Below are 20,449 nucleotides of genomic sequence, written 5' to 3'. Positions count from 1 at the left end.
TTAATCAAATCAGCTCACAACGTTCTTCATAGATAAAAACTATTTACTTTTATTTGGATTGATTCAAATTCTTTATTTTTCCTTCGGATTATATGAATTTGATTATATAGTCAAATAAGAGCCCTTGTAACTTTTTCAATATTGTATTATATTTAATACAGATTTAGCTCCTTCGCCTAAGCACTCTAATGTATTGAAATCAAATAAAAAAGACAATTTTGTCGGAATTTTTGGAACATGGAAAATGTAGCTCTATTAATTCCATAATTGATATTCAGTTTGAGTTTGAAGAATTTCAAATTTGGATAATACACCCTCATTAGGACATCTAAACTATAGCTATCTGTGAATCAATATCTGTATAGTATGTTGTACCACTTTTCTAAATATTGCCTTCGAAAAGAATACAGAGAACATAGAAGTTCAAGAATACGATTATAGCCTACCCTACCGTACCACTGAAGAGACGATTGGTGGTTATCTTAGGCGTATGTTAAGCTGCCTGGCACGGTGCGAACAAAGCAGCACAGCAAACGGCACTACCAGCAAAAATTGTGCGTCGCACAGTTCATCTCGAATGTTGGAAAGCACATAAGGGTGATGAACATGTCAAAATATTTTGATTTGAATTCTGAGACAGAACAGTTACTTAGGCCTTCTTGATAATGAAGTGATACAGAGTCTATTGATAAGAATCCTTCACTATATGCAATGGCGAGCTTTTCTGGTACTTTCACCCAGATTTCTTGCCTGTATTTACTTTCTAAATATTTTGGTATCATACAAAATTGGATAATCACGCATCAATTCAGTCAACCTCACCTTTTGATCCATTGCAATATTCTAGCATACTCCAGCGCAAGTAAACGATGTGACACAGTTTGTGTACCTCGGAAATAAGTGTCCTATCCTATCCTGCTTCACATTTTGCACGTGTCTCAGCGAACATGTGAGTGAGTCCTGTGCTAATCTGCGCTGTTCTGACTACTACTTAATATGCGAGGGATTGTTATCAACATTGAATGGATAGTAAACGGGATGTGATATCATTCACTTTCACATTTTTTTATCATCCTCTTCTCTTAATTCTGTTGAAAATTGCAGAAAATCTTATGTTCTTGTACAGTTCACGTCGGTGACTCTGTACCCTTGGGGTCACAGTTGTTTCGTCATGAAATATTTGATTCCACTGCCTCAGTTAAAACCCTTCTTACCCTTTATCGGTGACAAGAGCTCTACTACTTATTGCCAACTTTGAGGTTAATCTTAAAGGTAAATACTTATTATAACTCAACGAACAACTAAACTAATATTTCAAGTATATGGGAGTATGGTAAACTTCAAACTATTCCATGTAGTCTGCTAGTTGACAAATAAAACTTCATATTTTAGATAATAGATTGCTTACCTTCGTATTAATTTCATCGATTTTTCTTACTCAATTTCCTATTTCCATTCCTATTTTTTCCTTGATCCAAAAACTTTGTGAAAAGGTCAATTGTGTTGATTCATCAAATTGAGTTCAGAACACACCACCAAGTTATCTGAACCCAATCTTCAATGTTGAGTAAAATATATTAATTGTTATATCAATCATTTGATTTTCATTGATAAACCTTCTATAAGAATGTGATCTATTCATTTAGGTCCACTAATAGACTTTTTATGTTATTGCCATAAATCCGAAGAATAGTTATATAGTGGATATTTCAACAGATTCTTGTCATGGATTATTTTAATTCTTCTAATTAACTGTGAAGAGTCTTTATACATTTTTGATAATTATTTGTGCATTTATTTTGGTGCGACATTTTCCAAAATTGAGATTCATTTAGGCGTGCAGCAAATCACATTTTAGGATACGAAAATATATTATGATCAATTTATAGTTGAATTTAAGTTTACGAAATAAAATTATAAACAATTTGTTCATTTCTTTCTTATAATTTTCATGTATATGAACCATTTGTAAAAATTATTTTTCCTTGTAGTCTACCCTGCTCAAAGAAACTCTTTTTGTTTATAATTAAATGTGTGCTTTAGAGCTATGTCATGCTATGTTAATTCAGTTTCATTTTTTTATGGTAATAGTGAATTCTTAATCTATTTCCTAAATATTGAGATGTCTGTCCTATATAGACAGCATCACAATAATTTCATGGTACTTTGAATAGAAGATTGTTTCTATTTTTTGTTTTCATATTGTTAGAGGATAGTGTTAAAGATGAAAATTCTCAAATTAAGCTCATAAATTGGTAGAATTTTATAGATATCTCCATATTCATTGAATCTAAATTGTAAAAACAGGGAGATTCACAGCATTACCAAATATGGCAATTTGATGGATTTACAAATGCTTATTCTTTACTGGATTCTCACCAATTATCATTATTACGTTCAATAAAAGTTTATAAAAGTTTCACATTATTCGTTCTAGATAATTCTAATATTCTGAATTCAAGCTTTCTTCGTTAAAATTCTAACATCCTATGCAGAAACTATTTAGCTCATAGATTCATAAAAAATCATATACTGCTCAAATATAGTATTTAGATAGGTATAATAATAATTATTGCCCCTTCAAGGGGTTAACAATTGAAGTGAAAATGTATATACGGGTATTGTCATTCTCAATATTTCTTTAGTCAGTTTTCGTTGATGTTAATCATCGTAACTCTAGAAATGACAGAAATGATACATCATATTTATTTGAGAAATGTTTTCATGATAATAAAAAATATATGGAAATATCATTCAGTTAATCTTTGTTGAATTTTTCATTTTTTTATTAATTGTATTACAACAATTATACTGATTTACGAAAAACCGTGATTGTTGAATTTTCTATGCACATCTCGTATGAGAAAAGTCACGAGAAAATTTACACTTGTAAGGTGAATATTGAAAACAGCTTCTTTTTGGAGCATTATTAATTTTGATAAATCAGTCATAATATTTGATTTAAAATTAAGTAGTATCAACTTTATCATGTTGAATATATTACACTTAAAGTGTTTCTCGCCTTTCTTCTTATTTCTAACATGGATGACCATATTGCTAGCAAGTCTTCTCTGGAAGACGAAGTCCAGAATTCATAACATCGTTTAGGTGGTCTTTCCTCTTACCTTATATGGCAATTCTTTATGAATAATTTCTATCTACATTCATATCATTTAAATAAAAAAATGTTCTCTAATACATTTAAAGACATCAAATTTAATATACTGCTCTCATTCATCTTTGCATGGTTTGAAACAGATCTGCATTTTTTTCATCTTCTTCCTCGATTTAGAACTAACTGGAAACCTTCATTCATTCATCATAGATGGTCTCATTACAAAAAATTTAGTCACAACTGGAAAACGAAATTCATGGATGGAAAATATTGTGATATCATATTGGAGTGTATTCTAATGATATGATACACTCTGTATTGATTTATGAATGATTATTAATTTTCATAAAATTATAGCGTATATTGTTTTAGACCCGTCCTGGAAGTATCTTTCCAAAAACCGTTAGTTGAAGTTGTACGATCTCCAAATAATATAGCTTGGCGAAGTAAAGTTTCTGTCAAACGCGAATACAAAAAAAACCGATTGCGGACTTGTTGGTTATCTACCGCAGGCAAATAACCAAATTTCATGGTTTTAAATAGAAATCCAACAGAAACAATTTTTTTGCTTTTCTTTTTAATTAATCCAGACCATAAACGTTCGAGACATAAGCATTCCGAGGGAAACCTTGACGTAACGGCCCATTTGGATCTTATTCTGATGTATTTCTTTTTTGTGCTTAGAAATAGTTAACTGGATTATTTTTGGTACACTTGTGTAACTTTCTGGTAATAATAGCTCCAAAATGTGTTGAATTGACATCAAATTTTATTAAAATAGTGTCATTTTCGCCATTTATTTATATTTCCTTCTAACCAGTGTGATTTATGGCATTCAAAATGTAGTACGTGCCAAGACCGGTCACAAATACCGCTCTAGAGATTTATATCAGTTATTCTTGTAACTTACTTCAATTACCCTTTGGTACTTAATAACGTCTCATTCGCATACACACACGGTTTGTATTACTTTTTTCCGATTATTTTCCCTATCCCAGAGTTGTCTTCGCTGTACACAATAATTTCCGTAAACATCTTATTGGGTTCACATATTTTTTGTTCATTGAACTCATTATTTCAGATTTATCTCGGATATAAAAGCTCAAAAACAAGTATAAGTGATAAGATTCATTGACATACCCTTTTTTAGTGAAATTTTTTCGAACACTACATACGAGTGAGGTAACGGCTATACTGATTTGTTCACTACAATTAGACGCGTTCAATTTGAAAGAGAAGACTTCACAATAATAATTATGTAGTTAGATGCAAGCGCATTTCTTCTACACAGTATATTCAATCTTTTTAATTTGTATTTAAAACTTGTATGATAAGGATTGTATCCGTCATAGATATTCATTGGAAAGTTCTTTAGCATAAACAAGATATGGAGGAAAGAATTGAGACATTCTCTTTCTAAAATGTCGAATATTTTGGCCATATCCATTCCCTCAAATATGATGTAATTAATCTAGAATGTGATATAGATGCACAGTAAATTCACTTCTTGTGAAAATATCGATGTATTCTAGAATGTCATTACTAAAGTTAAGCTGAAAATATTTGTGCCATATACGAAGACTGACTCATATTTTCGACAAGTAACCAGCTCTGAGCACTGCGGCTTCCAAACTACACTCTGCGTTTTGGACGCACTTTGTTAAAAAAATCGTCAAGTAGTAGCCCTTTTCTGGGCAAAGGGTCATTGACAATGATCAAAATATTACGAAATATTTAACTGCTGATCATAATACTGATACTGATACTTTTTTTTAATCGAGCCAAAAATAATATTAAAAGTATGAAAGCTGCTGAATTTAATTGTAAATGTCAAAGTTTATTGTCGGAAAGCTCAAGTTCTAAAACTCGTATGGTGTGAAAAAATACGATATACAAAATAGTGTTTTCTATTCATGTTCGAAGCAGTTTTCTACTTGAAATTTTTAATGGTTTTAATGGAAACTGAATAGAATTATTTCGTCAATCCATTGTAATAAATGGGTTGTGGAGCTTCAGTATTTTTGATTTAAATTTTATGAAAGTATTTAATTTCAAGTTACCTTCAGCATAAGCTATATTTTCCAATATTTTGGTCTTTAGTTAAAAATTCAATTTGCTTCTCTGAGCTGTGCCAAATTTTGTTGTCAAAAATAACAGATGATATTATTAATCAGCTGATTTCGATATATTTTTTGAAAAAGCACATCTCGGAGTAACGGTAGACAGAAAATCGTACAAGATTGAACACCAAAATTGAATTGTTCTATTAAATGAATCTTTAATTACAGCCAAAAAAGTATCGTTCGACTTATAAAAAAACTACATATAATTGACTTAAATGTTTATTATTTTCAATTTTCATCATAAAACAGTGGAATCGATGAATATATAGAATATAATATACAAAAATGATTAGATTGGATAAAAATAACATTCAAAATCAGAATCTGAAAAATTCTGAAAAAAAAATTATTACTTAAATAGTGATATGAAAGAATATTAGCTGGAAGTTTATAAAATGGCTGCCTGCAGTTCATCATCATCTTTTTTAACGGAAAATAAGAAAAAATTTTTCAAAAACAGAAAGGAAGATACAAAAACTTCTTTATTGCTATCGATAGGTAACTTAACCTGATAAATTTTCTGTTCACTTCACTTGATAGTTACCCAGGCTATAATGAAATTCTTTTATGAAATTCTGAATAGCCTCAACAGATATGTTCTTTGCTTTCACTAAATTTATATTTTCTTTTCATACTAGACATTTTTATGATTTTAGTGATGATTTATCTTGATTTTTGATCTCTTTTGATATAATAACATATAAATTTGATAACCTGTGTTGAAATCTCGAATTTTCACTACTAGTCCGTTACTGTTTTTTCGGACTAGATGAGTCTTGAAATCTACGAATCCGAAAAAACAGTTTCCGCTCGTGTTAAGTACATAATGTTTTCGACCACCTTGTTTATTAATTTATTAACATTTATATAAAAATAAGTGAAGCTTATATATTTATAATATTATATACTTATGGAACAACATTAGGAACTGACAGTCCTTACATTAGAGTTCTTACTAATAGTCTTATGTATATTGGAATTTGAGCAATTAGTAATATTAAAGTCCAATTTATTTGAAATGTTTAGTGTGGAAAATCAAGTGTCCGAACCATGTTTTCGAGAGAGAAATTCTGTATGGTTTTGGCAATTTTAATTTTGTTTGTAATTGAATTGTTTACATATCCTTCAACGACATTGGTAGATCTGCAGCTACCATTTCTCTTTAAATTTGTGATAGTTCGACGAAGATAATAATCTCTCTAATTTTTAGTATTTGGTCGATTTAAAATTCTGCAATTTTTAGCACCAAATTTCCATAACTATGAACACCAGCAGGCTGAATCGAAGATTTCCCTTTATTAAACATCATAAATTATTTATTGTGGAGAGTACGGGACGGCCGTTATGACAAATATTGCCTGTATAATATCAAATTTTCTTCCCCAATTACAATAAATGTTGTTTCAATGTGTAGTTTCTAACCTGGCATTTTTATGAGAAGCACATCGTCTTTGTCATTTATATGATCAAATGTCATATTTATTAGTCCTTTCCGTCTACAGTGAAAGTATTTTATAGTATATATATATATATATATATATATATATATATATATATATATATATATATATATATATATATATATAACAAATTAAGTTAAAATTTTTTTTTGGAAATTGTGTCCTTTTGTTATAATACTCTCAGCATTAAGTAGGTTTCATTGTCAGATTCTCTAATAAATAGGTTGATTTTTTGCTGCTGGAGACATCTGTGATTCATATTCTATGTTCTTCCTTCCATAACCTTCAGAAACGTGTTCACATGTCCACAGAGTAGAAAGTTCAACGATTTCCAATTTTTGTGCCAAATAAGCCAAAATTGAAACGCTGCGTTATGTGCACATGAGGGCAGGCAACATGGGAAAAATTGATGCGAAATCTTAACAGCAGCGGAATGCGATGAAATGGTAGGTAAATCAAGAACATCAAACCAACAAGATCATGGATTACGTGTGGCTATGGACTATTAAGGAATCACGTTAAAGGATTACTTAATCTCTAGAAACGAGTTATTCATCAATACATATTGTCAGAAATTACTAATAGTCCACCTTTTGTGATTGTGTGAGAATGTCTCAATAGAGATATAGTCAAAATTTTGCTAAAGAAAAAATTTTCTTAAATGGCGAGTGGTGGTATATGAGATGAAAAAGTTTCTGGAAAACTCTATAATGAAAATTGTAACAAGCATATTTATTATTATTTCATGTTATACACCTACCAAATGTGCCACGTATCTCTGACTCCGTCCATCTTTAATAATATTTCTTGATCTTTAATTAAATTTAATTTGTTTCCACTACGGTCAGTTTCGTACATCACATTTTCAATTAAACTCAAAATAAGTATATTCCAGCATAAACAAAAGTAGACTAATGCGGTTTTAAGATATTTTATCTCAATATTAACAATTTTTATTAAGCTCAACGAGAACATGACTGTCTTTTTCAAGAAAAAAAAAGAGAAGAAATATTAGCGAAGTATCTGTAATTTTATATGTAATGCGATACTTTTTTGTCGAATCATTTTAACCTAAGTTATGGGGTTGTGAAAAAATATCTTTGAAGAAGTAAGGAATACATAAACGCATATTGTTTTGTTTATTATTCGATGAAACGTTGAATACATTCTAATGTTAATATGTTTTCAAAATAACTTCCTGCTCAACGAAACTTTCGACAATAAAAGTATGAATTATCCAATGATTTGTACTTTCCCAAGCTTTCAAACAGTAACAATATGAAGAAAATTTTGTAAAGATTGATAGTTTCTCATAGGTTACATAACACTGTAGTCTAAAGATCAATTTTACTCCCTTATTAGAAGCATTTTTGTAAGCTTGTAATAATTGTGCATTTAACAACCATTTTCTCTTCATGTTCTTATTTGTCTCTTTCTATGGTGCAAATGAAGGTGATCATATAACCAGCATGAGACACAAAAATTCGCTAAGATAATAACCCAAAATTAATTAAACTTATCATCTCTTCCTCCAACAAAAGTGGCAGCACGTGCATCAACTTCTTTAATTTCTGGGTGACCGTAAACTCGACTAACGAAATTTTATTATTCTCACCTATTTGAGGGATTTATTCCTAATCAACTTTTTTATATAACCGTCTCTTCATTGGAAAATTAAATTCTATCAACGGTTTGAATTTCAGTCAAGCAAAAATTTTTGTCACGAATCTCCATTACAAAAACACTGAATTCGAAAGTAAGAAGGCCTAATCTTATGAGTTTGTTATAACGTATAGTTACTTACTTCTTAATGATATTTTCAGAAGTGTGTTTATTGTATTGTTAAAAAATTTATTTATTCTAATAGTTAAAACTATTGTATTCATTCATAGTATGTTGGATCAAGGAAATAATAATATGTTTAGTAATAATTTTGATTAATCATAATTTTTTTATGTGATTGTGACGTGATGTTAATATCAATGGAGAGTTTTACGTAATTATCGATAAATATATAAATTCATTGTAGTTAAAAAGTATACGGTGCGATTGTCATATTTAAATATTCCATTATCTATAAATTAACATTGAATAACGATTTTGAAATGACGTTTTATATTGTTGCACAATCCTTTTCATGTTGTTGTTGTTTCGAACATTAGAAGGTAAGTGATAGTCTCCATCTTGAATAAAATGTAAGACTTGTCGATATAATTGATGGAAATTGGATGATTTCAACACGCAATATGAATTTATTTTCATCCTACATACAAACTCAGTTTAAATCATAGAAGCATTGGTTATCTCTTAGAGAGCGTCCTGATTTTTTTGTATTATGTTCAATATTATGGTGGATTTTACATTGATGTCTGATAGTTCTTTTTTATGAAAACATACGATTAACTTTGTTCTAGCAAAACTGATTGGAATAACTGGATATTTTTCCATGTGATAATCATTTGATTCAAATTTATAGCTATATTGACATGTTTAAAATTGAATAAATTTGTTTCACTCAAATTATATCATACTCACGTGTACTAACAGCCAATGACTTATTTTCTTTATTAAAAACTTTTCAAATTTTCTCTGAGAAGAAAATATCTTTTCATTAGAGGCAAATATGATATACCTAATAACCAAAAAAAAAAATATTCGACATATCTGTGATTCATTTCTAAAGCTATTCATGGATTATCAGATTTTTGACAGATTTCTTGTAATTTAGTGACTCAAGTTAAATAATAGTGATAATAATAATTTATTAGTGAAATATATGTGAACATATATGTGAATATAAGGAATAGATCTGATTATAATATAGAGATAGCAGATGAGGTTCTCTCAAAAAGTCAAAAAAAAAAACGAAAAATGTTCTTAAAATCAGGATTTAGTCCATATTTCTGCCAATTGACACTTGTGGTATATGATTACGTTGAAGGATAACGCTTATGTCTTATGCCGATTCCAGTGATTGATGTTAATAAAGACACTTCTGTATATTACTTTATACAGCTACGAACAACTATATATACAGCTACATTACTATATAAAACTTTATCTTTAATGACTAAATAACTATCTATTTATCTATATTTTCTTTCGTGGTCTCTATCTGAGACTTATAGCGAACAATTCGCGCTTTGTTTAATCATACAGATTGTGTTTTATATGTTTGTTCACATAACTGCCTAAGTGTACAATATCTACTTATTAGATGTTTATCAATATTAGGTATTGTTGATTTATAACAACCTTGTACTTTGCGTAAGTTCAACTTAGTTCATATTGGCTTTTTATACTCTTCAGGGTTATTAATCATCACACACTCATGTCTTATGATAAACACTTTCATTGTACATTTAGAAATCTCATAACTTGGATTCTAGAGGTACCCGAATAAATTCAATTCAAACTAGACAGTTCCTGGAAACTCACCCAATTCTCAATTGGATACTGGGTATTGGATATATATAAAACCCTAAGATTCACCAGTTTCAACTAATTTAGTATCAAAATTAATACAAGTTATAATCCGAGATTTCAGTACTGCCATATTCACAAATTTATTGGTACCTTTTGATTGATAGAAGTTTATTATTGACACATTCAAATACCTCACTTACTCACTTAATTTGTCCTTAGGGGTGTGAGATATGGGGTTGAATTTCTTTTTTCACTATTTCTGTGTCTATTTTGGTCTTTTGTTTGTGATATTGCCTCAAGTAGTTTCTTCTCTCTGTTTTTGATTTAATCCATCCATGTCTTTCTTGGTCCTCCTCTTTTTCTTCTTTTTTTGTTCTGACTTATAGTATTCTTCTTGTAATCCTTCCCTTGTTTATCCATTTTTCAAATCCAAACCATCTTAGTTTATGTATTGTTCTGAATTTCATCTCCTCTATTTGTATCTTTCTGTTGCATCTTTGAGTCATTATTCATGTTTTACAATCTTATGTTAGTATGGGTATAGCTACTCTTTTGTGAATTACCTTAAATATTTCATTATATGGTAAAATAATGTTGCTATTGCGTCAAATAGTTTTCCTGCGTTTACTATTCTTTCTGTTATTTCTTTCCCAAAATTTTGGTTTAGAGCTTCTTTTTCTTCTGCAAATATGACCATCTAATGAGTGTAGCATATTTCTCTTATTGTTGCTTTGTCCATTTTCGGACCCCTTTCTATGATCGTGAGAAAAATATCAGTAGAATATTATTCCACTCTTATCATTCTCAATTGTATTTATTGGATATAAAAGTTGATTTCTATGAATAACATCACAGATTTCCATTTGAGGCAGAAAACATTTCAAAAACTTGACGTTATCGAATTTAATATCTAATATATTATTGTTGTGGGCAACACTATATAATAAGTCAATGGACTTGTTTGGCTCAGAAGACATTTTTTTCTGTTGATGAACTGAGAAACTATATAAATGAGTATAAAATCATTCCAACTCTCCCTAAATCGTTGCAAAATTGAAAAGGTAATAATAAAACTTGCTCAAATAGATAGACAAGCTGTAGGTTTTCTGTGACGCAGGTATTAGAGTAAATCGAGAGAAAAAAACGTTTCGGGGAAAAAGGGAGCAATAAAAAAACATCTGCTATACCTTCTCAGGATGAGTTACGCCAAAATCTTCCTTTGAACCAAGTTCCTTTTTATTATTAGCGTTATAATAGAAAATATCTGATAAGAAGAAGTTTTTCATAAACTGAAGATTAAATAGGTTAGGGTGGCCAAAGGCCAACATGGGTGGCCCTTGGTAACCTTTATCTTGACTTTAGTTCCGAAACCCCAATGTTTAACGGATGCAGTCGTAAGAAAACTGGCTTGAAATTGAATTGGGCACAGAAGAACAGACCATTGGTGGACTAGAAGAATTATTGAGTGAAGACCTTAGATGGTGAAAGACGCCCTCTGACATGTTGATCTGAGTTATTAGGAACCGTACACAGTCGCAAAAATTAAGGCAGGCCTATGTCCAGCAGTAGAAACGACTGACTGATGATGAATGAATATTCCTTAAAGACTAGAATAAAACTCCAGTTTACTCAATTTAAAAACTCCCTGCCACTGCAACCATAGAAAAAAATAGACTGATAAAATGGATTTTTTCTTTTTTTTTGTATTTGTATCAGTAATTCATGGGATGAGTAAAAGTAAAACCTTTTCTTCTTCCTTCCACGGCCGTTCAATTTGTTACATTGTATCAAAGTTAGTACAGGAATATTTCTTGATTCGAAAGAAATACAACGTAAAATCACATCTTTGACTGTCATTAAACATTAAATCAACATCAATGAACACATAATAAATTAGGAATGATTCAGTTGATAATAATGTTTCAATATTTAAAATTTTTCCATCGAACGATTGTTCAACAATGAATTTCAATAATAACAAAAACAAACTCGTTTACTAAAATGACAATCTCCACCGTTGTGTATTTATTTTATAGATTCCCGTGTATTTGTTCAAGAAAGTTATTCATCTTGTATGATTCGGAAAACTTCGTAGTGCCTACAAAGTGTTTGTTGTTGTATAGGATTTTGCAAAACCCCTAGCGGTGGCTCTAGGAAGTTTTCTATTAAATAAAAAAATATATAAAAAATACACATGATTGTATTTCGATATTCATCTCCATCAATATGTTATTTGTTAACCTAAAAAGCTGTTAAGTAATGTTAAGATTTAAAAGAATGGTCGCAAACTGTAATATATAATGTATCAAAATGCTCACAGCGACTAGAATCGAGTAAATAAAAGTGTATTCCACTGTAGTCTTCGTTTTATTAAACCTCAAACTATTTATAGCCCGGTCAATTTAGACATGCGAAGTTACATAAATTTCCAGCAAGCTGAAAATCTATGAAATTGTTTAAAATATAATTGAAAATAAAATTTTGAAATTTCCCATTATTACCTTGTGTGGAAAAAATTTTATTCAAGGTCAAAGTTAAAAAAATAAGTGCGCCACCTATGAGGTTGTATAACTAGCGCGTTTTTTAACGTGCTTTCCTCAGAAGGCCCATTCCACGGGTCTTTTGCGATCGATCATATTTAATTTGAAATTATTGCAAAATAATGGAAATTAGCAGAGATTGAAAATATGAAGTTAAGAAGAAGTTGTGAAATTTAATCGTCCGAGTCGTAACTTTCAACTTCTGGTCGCCTCGTTGGAATCAAACGGATCCTCCACTGTTGGTGATTCAATATTAAGGCCTTGACAAGGTGTACATGCCATAGAACAAAACAGTCTAGACTTTTTGCAACCACATTTAGCACTACATCCCTTATGCAGTTGGAGAAAATTGTGTGTGATGTAATAAAGTATGAACGGGTTCTAAAGTATTATTGACCAACTCCAGCCCCAGTCTGTACGGTCTAGCTGATAACCAAGCCACACTTGAACTTATTAATATACCCAAATAAGAGGTTGATGAGCAGCAACTGAGGTTGGAGGAAGAAAAGCCAATTTTTTTACTTTCAGTATTTTCAACTAAACATGGATATCGATATTTATCTAAGCAGGTAGTTTTTTTAGGAGCTCCAGTTTTTTGTGGCTAATGAACATCATCGATGATATTGAAGCTGTTCTGTGATAAGAAATGTGTGTACAGCGTACCATGTTGCGCTCAGCCAGGATAAAATTTTTTTGAAAGAAAAAGCCGCTGCCTCGCGGACCATACCTACAATGATATTTCCTGGTTGGCTTCTAGCCTCGATGAGGACGGCGGAATCAGTTTATTCTCGACTAGGTGGGAGAATACAAATCTTGTAAGTAGTACTTTCAGGGGAGAACTATAACCCGCTTATTTTGCTAGTTATACTTAAGAAGAGATTATAATAAGAAATAACGAACTTATATATTCACATTTGAAATCGCTTATATCGTTGCTTTCACGTTTCAAAAAAATAGTAACTTGGTTTCATAGTATGTACATAAAAAATAGTGTAAAGCAGAAGTGGAGTGCTTGAAGATATTGAATTATGGACAGCACATAGATGCAGTCTAATAAAACTGACTAACATGCTCTTAGAAATAATCAACTCAGCTTAAATGTGAAGAATAATTCTTGACTCAAAAATATAACTGTTGAGGACCTTGAAGTCACTATTATAAAGGCGTGGTGTGCTAATGGAACAGCTTGTTGGTAACGTTCCAAAAAATGAAAACAATCTAATGTCTAAGATATTTTATTTATTTTTTTAGAATCATTTGAATATCAACGAAAGATTTTCCTCTAATTTCAGGTACTTTGATTATTATGAATATGATAGAAGTTGCCGTGCAAACTCCAAAAATCCAAAATGTCCATGCTGTACCTATATAAGTGAACATAATTGGGAATATGAAAGTAACAATTATACCGAAAAGAAACATAGCAAAAGTAACGATAGAACTCATATATATTTGTAAATTTGATGGAAAAACTTCACCCACATAAGACCAAGCCACAGGACCAGCACCGAGCTTAAAAGAAGCCATAAATAAGCAAGAACTTGCTATTGGAACCCAGAATATACTATCAACATTGAAGTTCTGTTCTTTGAAATAAAAATAAATTCCAATTGTTATTAAAGATAAAAGTAACCCGAAATAAGAAAGTAGTAAAAGTATTTTTCTACCTACTTTATCCACAATGAAAACAATTAGTATACTAGGGATAAATTGGAAAATTCCAACAATCATTACTGAAATTTCACTGGGTATATTACTACTAGTGGACCGAAATATTTCTTGTTGATAAGCATTCAAAGGTTGAGCGCCACATACTTGTTGAGCTGCGATCAAACCAACAGTGACAACCAGACCTTTTAAAACCACTCTTGTTCTGAATATGTCGTAGAAAGATCCCTCTATTTTCGTCTCATTGACACTATTACTAATTTCAATCAATTCAAGTTTCACGTTTGACGTTTGCCTGAACTTCTTCAAAGCATTTTCAGCTTCTGACATTCTATTTCGAGATACAAAGTAATAAGGACTTTCAGGTATGAAAGGAATTAGAATTACTATAAATAAGATTGTGGGGATCAAACTTAAGTAAGCGAATGTTTTAATGGTTACATAAGGTCCGATGGAAACGACACTTATATGACTTATGAGATTTATGAGAGACGTGGATAAACCCATTTTTCCTCTATTAGGTACATCCGATATCTCAGCAACATACGCTGGTATAATACAATAAACACAACCTACACCCAATCCTAAAAGAAATCTGGATGTATAGAAGTGCCAAACTGTATTTGCAAAAATTAAAATTATATTTGAAAAAAGAACTGGTATAGAAAACAACACGAGCGTCATCTTCTTTCCAATTTTTCTAGAGATTTGGCCGGTACATAGTGGCCCACACAAAGCACCAATGTTCATCATCGTCGTTATCCACGACTCTTCTACAACTGAGATTTCATATGGTATGGGGTTTTTTTCAGGATCTACGTGTCCATTTAGCTTTGGAAGAAACGGCGAAGTCCACGAAAATCCAGCATTGGCAGAAAACGACAGCAAGTTAACTGAAAAGAACGCTTATAATTTAATTGAGTTGTTCAGCTCTGAAAAAGCATAAATTACATTTTGACAGTTTCCAGTTCAACAACAGTAGTTATGTATATGAGCTTACCTCATTTTTCAGTACAGAAATAGCAATCACAAACACATAGATTCTTAATATAGGTGACCAATGATTAAAAACTGAAAGTATGGATATAGGAACCTAATTGTTAAGAACAGGTAGACAATTACCGGGGATAGAAAAAGTGAAAGTAGGTTTATCCAAACATGTCATATGACTCCCACTTACCAAATATGACAATTTTACATCGGTTTAGAAAAGTAATCATGACTTTTACTAAAAGTGGTGAGTGAATAGTTTATTATCGCTAGATTCATAATTCAAAATAAACCCTCAACGCAGTTGTTGTCCATTGAATAAGGTTCTCAAGGAGTTACAAATGCTGAAAACGCTGTTAGACGAGATTTAGAGAGACTAGCGTGCGGTAATCAAATAGAAGACCTACAGACGAACATCTTTCTGGTGTTTTCGCATGAAGTGGTTGGCTCTAGACCTCACCGAGATTATCCCTGATATTAGCCAAGTCTTGCATTCATAACATTTTGAGAGACCGCTTAGGATATGCAAGGTTTGTTTAAGGTGGGTCCTGCTGAGGGATGACAACAAACGGTAACGTAAGGAAGCGGCTCCATCTCTTCTTCGAGATAAAGCTGTCGTTCAGGCGCGGTGACAAACTTCTACGACTGAGGAATATAAAAGGTTTTATACCCCTTGTGAAAATGTATTAATTTGAACATCGAGTAAGTCGAAAAATAGAGGGGATTCTTAGCTTTCCCATCAGTATTATTCAATGCCGATCAACATGTTTTTTATTGTGAAAATTCATATTATTTTATGGACAATTTTGGTATATCGAAATTCACAGAATTTGCGTTAGATTTCGTATTCAAAAGTACATGTTTCTTAGGGTTGAAGCGCCATGACCCTTCTGAAAACCTTTTCTACAACTGCCCTCAAATTAAATTGATTCTTATACCATAAATTGTCACAGCTTGAAGTAATAGAATTGTTTGAAGGTAGCGAAAAATTGAGATGATGAAATGTGCAACAGTAGAAATTGTTTGAAAAAAACTGGTAATTTTTTGGAAAGACAGCCATCATAGTTATTCTAACTTCATATCAAAAAGAAAAGAAAGAGTGAACAGCGGATTCAAATAAAAAGGCTTGCGAAATCCCAAATCGCATTTTACTAAAACGAAAAATAAAAGATAAAATTGATGATCATAACTTGGATTATATTGTTTTTTCTACTTAGAGTGGGCTCAAGAAAGCTGGAACAAGCAGACTAGTAGAGTTGCGGCTTTTATTGCTGATGAGAACTAAAACTCTGCTTTTCAAATCATGCGCAAAACAGGGATGATGAGAACCTAGCTCATTATATAAACCTAATGTTTAGTTATGCTCAAGAGATTATTCTAGCATTTTATTCTAATACACAACGTAAAAGAGAAAAAACTTCATTTGAATTCCAGTGATAGAATTTTACCTAAATGGAAGGTAGTCCAAAGAAAGTAGCTTCCATAATCTTTTCATATTATGTGTTTTGTTCTCTCCATCAGATCTTTATAATAATTTATATTTATCATATGAATATGATGGTTTTCTGGAAAGTTTCCGACCTGCCATCAACTATTTTTTTTTGTAGGTCAATACAGCTACGGAAATTGAAGAAGTGTTGAACTATGTGTAGGGTGTCTCTGCATCATCATCTACAATGTTAAAATTTTGGGTAGCCGAGCTCAAACGGGGCCGTAGCATCTTGACTGACGACGAGCGTTGGGGAAGATCACAAACTGTGACAACCAGCGATTTCATGAAAAAATTCCCCTTAACGACCGTCAGATTGGAATTGGAAAAACTGAAGAGACATCTACATATTGAAAGAACGCATTTACTGCTTGAAGAATTGTGCATGCGTAAGAAATCAAAACTTTGGACCAAAAACGCACTCGAATCAATATTTTCCAGGTCTCATTGATGCAGTTTGATCAAAATGACTCTCCTGAAATGAAAAAAAACAGTTCATTACAAAGAGCAATTCTGCTCCGAAAAAGGCAGACGGTTTCATCGGGCAGAAAAGTGCTGGTGATCATTGTGTGGATAATCACGTGAATTTGTTAATGAACCCTTTACAAGAATGTGGATCCATGGGGAAAGAATATGTTGCATCATTGCTTGATAAAGAGAAGGAAAAAATGGCACTGAATCGACCGCATTTTAGAGAGAGAAAGTCATCAGTACAATGTTCTTTCTTACCGTTTAGTTCATGGCTGAAATACAAGATTTACACTTCTGCGACTACCCATCAAATTCACGAGATAAGGTGAACAGCGAATTTTTTCCTCTAACCTCGTAGTCTCACTTGTAGGAAAAACGATTTTCATCGGACGAGGACTATGTAAAAAAATGGGAATGATTGGGGTGCAGAATGTATTATGATACTTGCTAGGAAAATAAGGTTATATATTTAGATACTTAAGTTGTAATTAATAAATGTTTTGGTTTTAAACAACGGTATTCATGTGTTTTTTCTTTAAAACAGGGGAAACAGTAGAAAAAAAATCAGCTGGCCAGAGACGTCAAAATGTGAATCAATTATTATTTAATAAATTTAAGCTTCAGAAAATTATATTTCACTAACAGCTCACCTGATATCACTGAGAAAAACAAAAAATAATTATTCCCATTAGTATCCATTTTGTTAATTTCTTGCGATAATAGGTCCTCTTTTGAAATTATCTTTACAATATCCAAATAATAAACTGAAATTCATGATATGGATACTATTACCAGACAAACTATTATAATGAAGTTAATCAGTTGATATATCATTCATATTTTAAGCAAAAAACAATGAGGACTGAATGATCAAATATTTAAACTGATTTACCAAGTACCTCTTACGTGCAAACAGATTGAATCAATCAGATAAATCTACTTGGTAACAAATACATAATTAGTGAACTTTCAATTCTTTGTCAACTTGGTAAAAAATACAAAATAAGTGAACCTAAAATTTTTTATCAATTTGAAAAGAAACCACCTACTCACGCATTCATTAACCAATTAAAGCCTAGTTTCTTTTTTTTGAGAGAAAGTTAGTTTTTTGTATTTTTTAAGATTATTAACACAAGAAAATTTGGATTCTGATTTTTTTTGTTCCATATTCCTAACTTTTTGAAACACAGGATGGTACAAAATGAAACGCTAGGCGCTTTGACTACCTTCTTGTTGAAATTTATCAAAAAATACTCATTAATAATTTTTGAATCTTTTTTTTTATTGATTTTAGGCCAATAAATCAGGATAAATTCAGTAAATTGATTAGACAAATCTCATTTTGTAAACGAAATTGGAAAACAGTCTCTACAGAAGCCGATTTGACACTTTTGACACATTTTTCTACTTGACGACAAACAACCTTCCTCAACCGGTCTGTAACAAAAATACTGTCCAGTTGTTTTTAACTGATTTCTATGCGTTTAGTTGTTTTGAAAATTAGAAAAACATTTAAAAAATTCCAGAACGTTAGGTTATTGTGCAAAACTCAAAATTTTATTAAAAAAGGGAATTTTTGGGCTAACTTGAAGTCATAAAAAAGTAAGTTATTTTGATTATTGTTTTTAAATGCACACAGGCCATAACGTTTCATTACTTTCTAAATAAATAACGCCCTATGTGAGCTAAGTTAACAAACATAACTATGTTGTAACCTTAACGGCACGCACCGATAGTGTAAAAAGTATTAACGTATTAACTCGTCATTGTTCTATAGATCCTGGTTAATATTGTGCGGAAGTGTGTGAGTTCGCCTGACAGTTTCTGTTATATTTGTGGCGAAAACTTGATATTACGGACTTTGTAAAAAAAGTATACTTCGCTTATTTAGGCTCAAAACTCGGAGATCAGGATAAAGTTTGAGCACCTCATAAAGTCTGCAAGAGATGTATTGAAGACCTTTGGTTTAAGGGCAAGAAAAATCTTTCCTATATGCGATTCCTAGGTATAGCGCGAGAAAAATAATCATGATTGTTACTTCAGTAGTAGTCAATTTCACCTACAAGACCTTGGAATTGGTTCTTTGCAAATTGAAATATAAAGACCACGGTTGGCAAGTGTGTGGTGATTTTGAAATTTTGGAAATGATGCTCGAACAAAAATCTGAGCTTAGCAAATTCCCTTGCTTCTTGTGTCTATAGGATAGTAGAGACCGAGCAAATTACTGGACCGAAAAGTGTTGACCTCCGAGGGAACGGAACGTTGGCGAAAAGAACGTCCTACATGAAACTTTGGTGCCTACTAATAAAGTTCTAATACCACCGCTTCACATAAGCTGGGATAGATGAAGCAATTGGTGAAAGCACTTCCAAGAGATGGAAATTGCTTCAAATACTTATATAGAAGTTTCCAGGTCTCTCGGCGGTAAGTTGAAAGAAGGTGTTTTCATTGGATCATATATTAGACGGTTTATGGTTGATCCAAAATTCATTACAACCATAACGGATCCTCGTAGAGAAGGGTAAATCGCCTTCAAAGAGGTCAGAGAAATTTTTAGGAAATAATGGAGACCCTAACAATAAACAATTCGTCAAAAGAATGTTGGAAGCATTTCAAGCTTTAGGTTACCTAATGAGTTTAAAAGTTCATTTTCTTCATTCCCACATCGTCTACTTTCCAAAAAATTTAGGAGATCCGGGGAAGAGCATGGTAAACTATTTCATCTCGATATTGAGGAGATAGAAGAAAGATACCAGGGAAGATGGAGCGTCTCAATGACGGCGGACTACTGTTGGACGCTCCAAAAAGACCTTCCAGATGCTTCCTACGAGCGAAACTGTACCAAAAGAAGTCTCACTGGGAAAAAGAAATGTGTTTAATGCTTAATAATGAATGAATTAATAAATAAAAACATTATTTCATCTTTTATTTTAAGATGATCTTGTTTAACATAAATACCCATATATTTTTTTGCATTCTATGTTATTTTTACCCGTTTGTATTCATGCACCACATTCTAAAACCAAAACGTACTGGTTTCACCCGAATGATTCCTTTAAGCTATGATTTCCAAAGTATTTAGTCATAATTTTGTCATAGCATAGGTGTTCTTCAGGCTGGTTATAAGTTAAAATTTTTTTTATCCTGTGTCCATTGGTTCAAAGTGA

General features: G+C 31.6%; 1 protein-coding gene across 2 annotated transcripts; it reads right to left on the bottom strand.

Moving 5' to 3' along the window:
- Positions 1 to 13,883: 13,883 nt before the first annotated feature.
- On the bottom strand, positions 13,884 to 18,148 carry LOC130897295 (facilitated trehalose transporter Tret1-like). 2 transcript variants are annotated; one of them, XM_057806068.1, is made up of 3 exons: positions 17,933 to 18,138; positions 16,771 to 17,286; positions 13,884 to 15,225 (listed from the first exon to the last, which is right to left on the bottom strand). In XM_057806068.1, exon 3 carries the CDS (start codon positions 15,083 to 15,085, stop codon positions 13,904 to 13,906), a length of 1,182 nt encoding a protein of 393 aa, XP_057662051.1. In that variant the 5' UTR covers positions 15,086 to 15,225; positions 16,771 to 17,286; positions 17,933 to 18,138; the 3' UTR covers positions 13,884 to 13,903. The 2 variants fall into 2 exon arrangements, with proteins under 2 accessions (XP_057662051.1, XP_057662050.1); XM_057806067.1 differs by lacking the exon at positions 16,771 to 17,286 and having other exon boundaries at positions 17,933 to 18,148.
- Between the last annotated feature and the right edge of the window lie 2,301 nt (positions 18,149 to 20,449).

Source organism: Diorhabda carinulata, chromosome 8 (assembly GCF_026250575.1).
Source record: "Diorhabda carinulata isolate Delta chromosome 8, icDioCari1.1, whole genome shotgun sequence".
NCBI lineage: Eukaryota > Metazoa > Arthropoda > Insecta > Coleoptera > Chrysomelidae > Diorhabda > Diorhabda carinulata.
The sequence above is the reverse complement of the archived record's forward strand: the minus strand, read 5'-3'. Positions and strand labels throughout refer to the sequence as shown.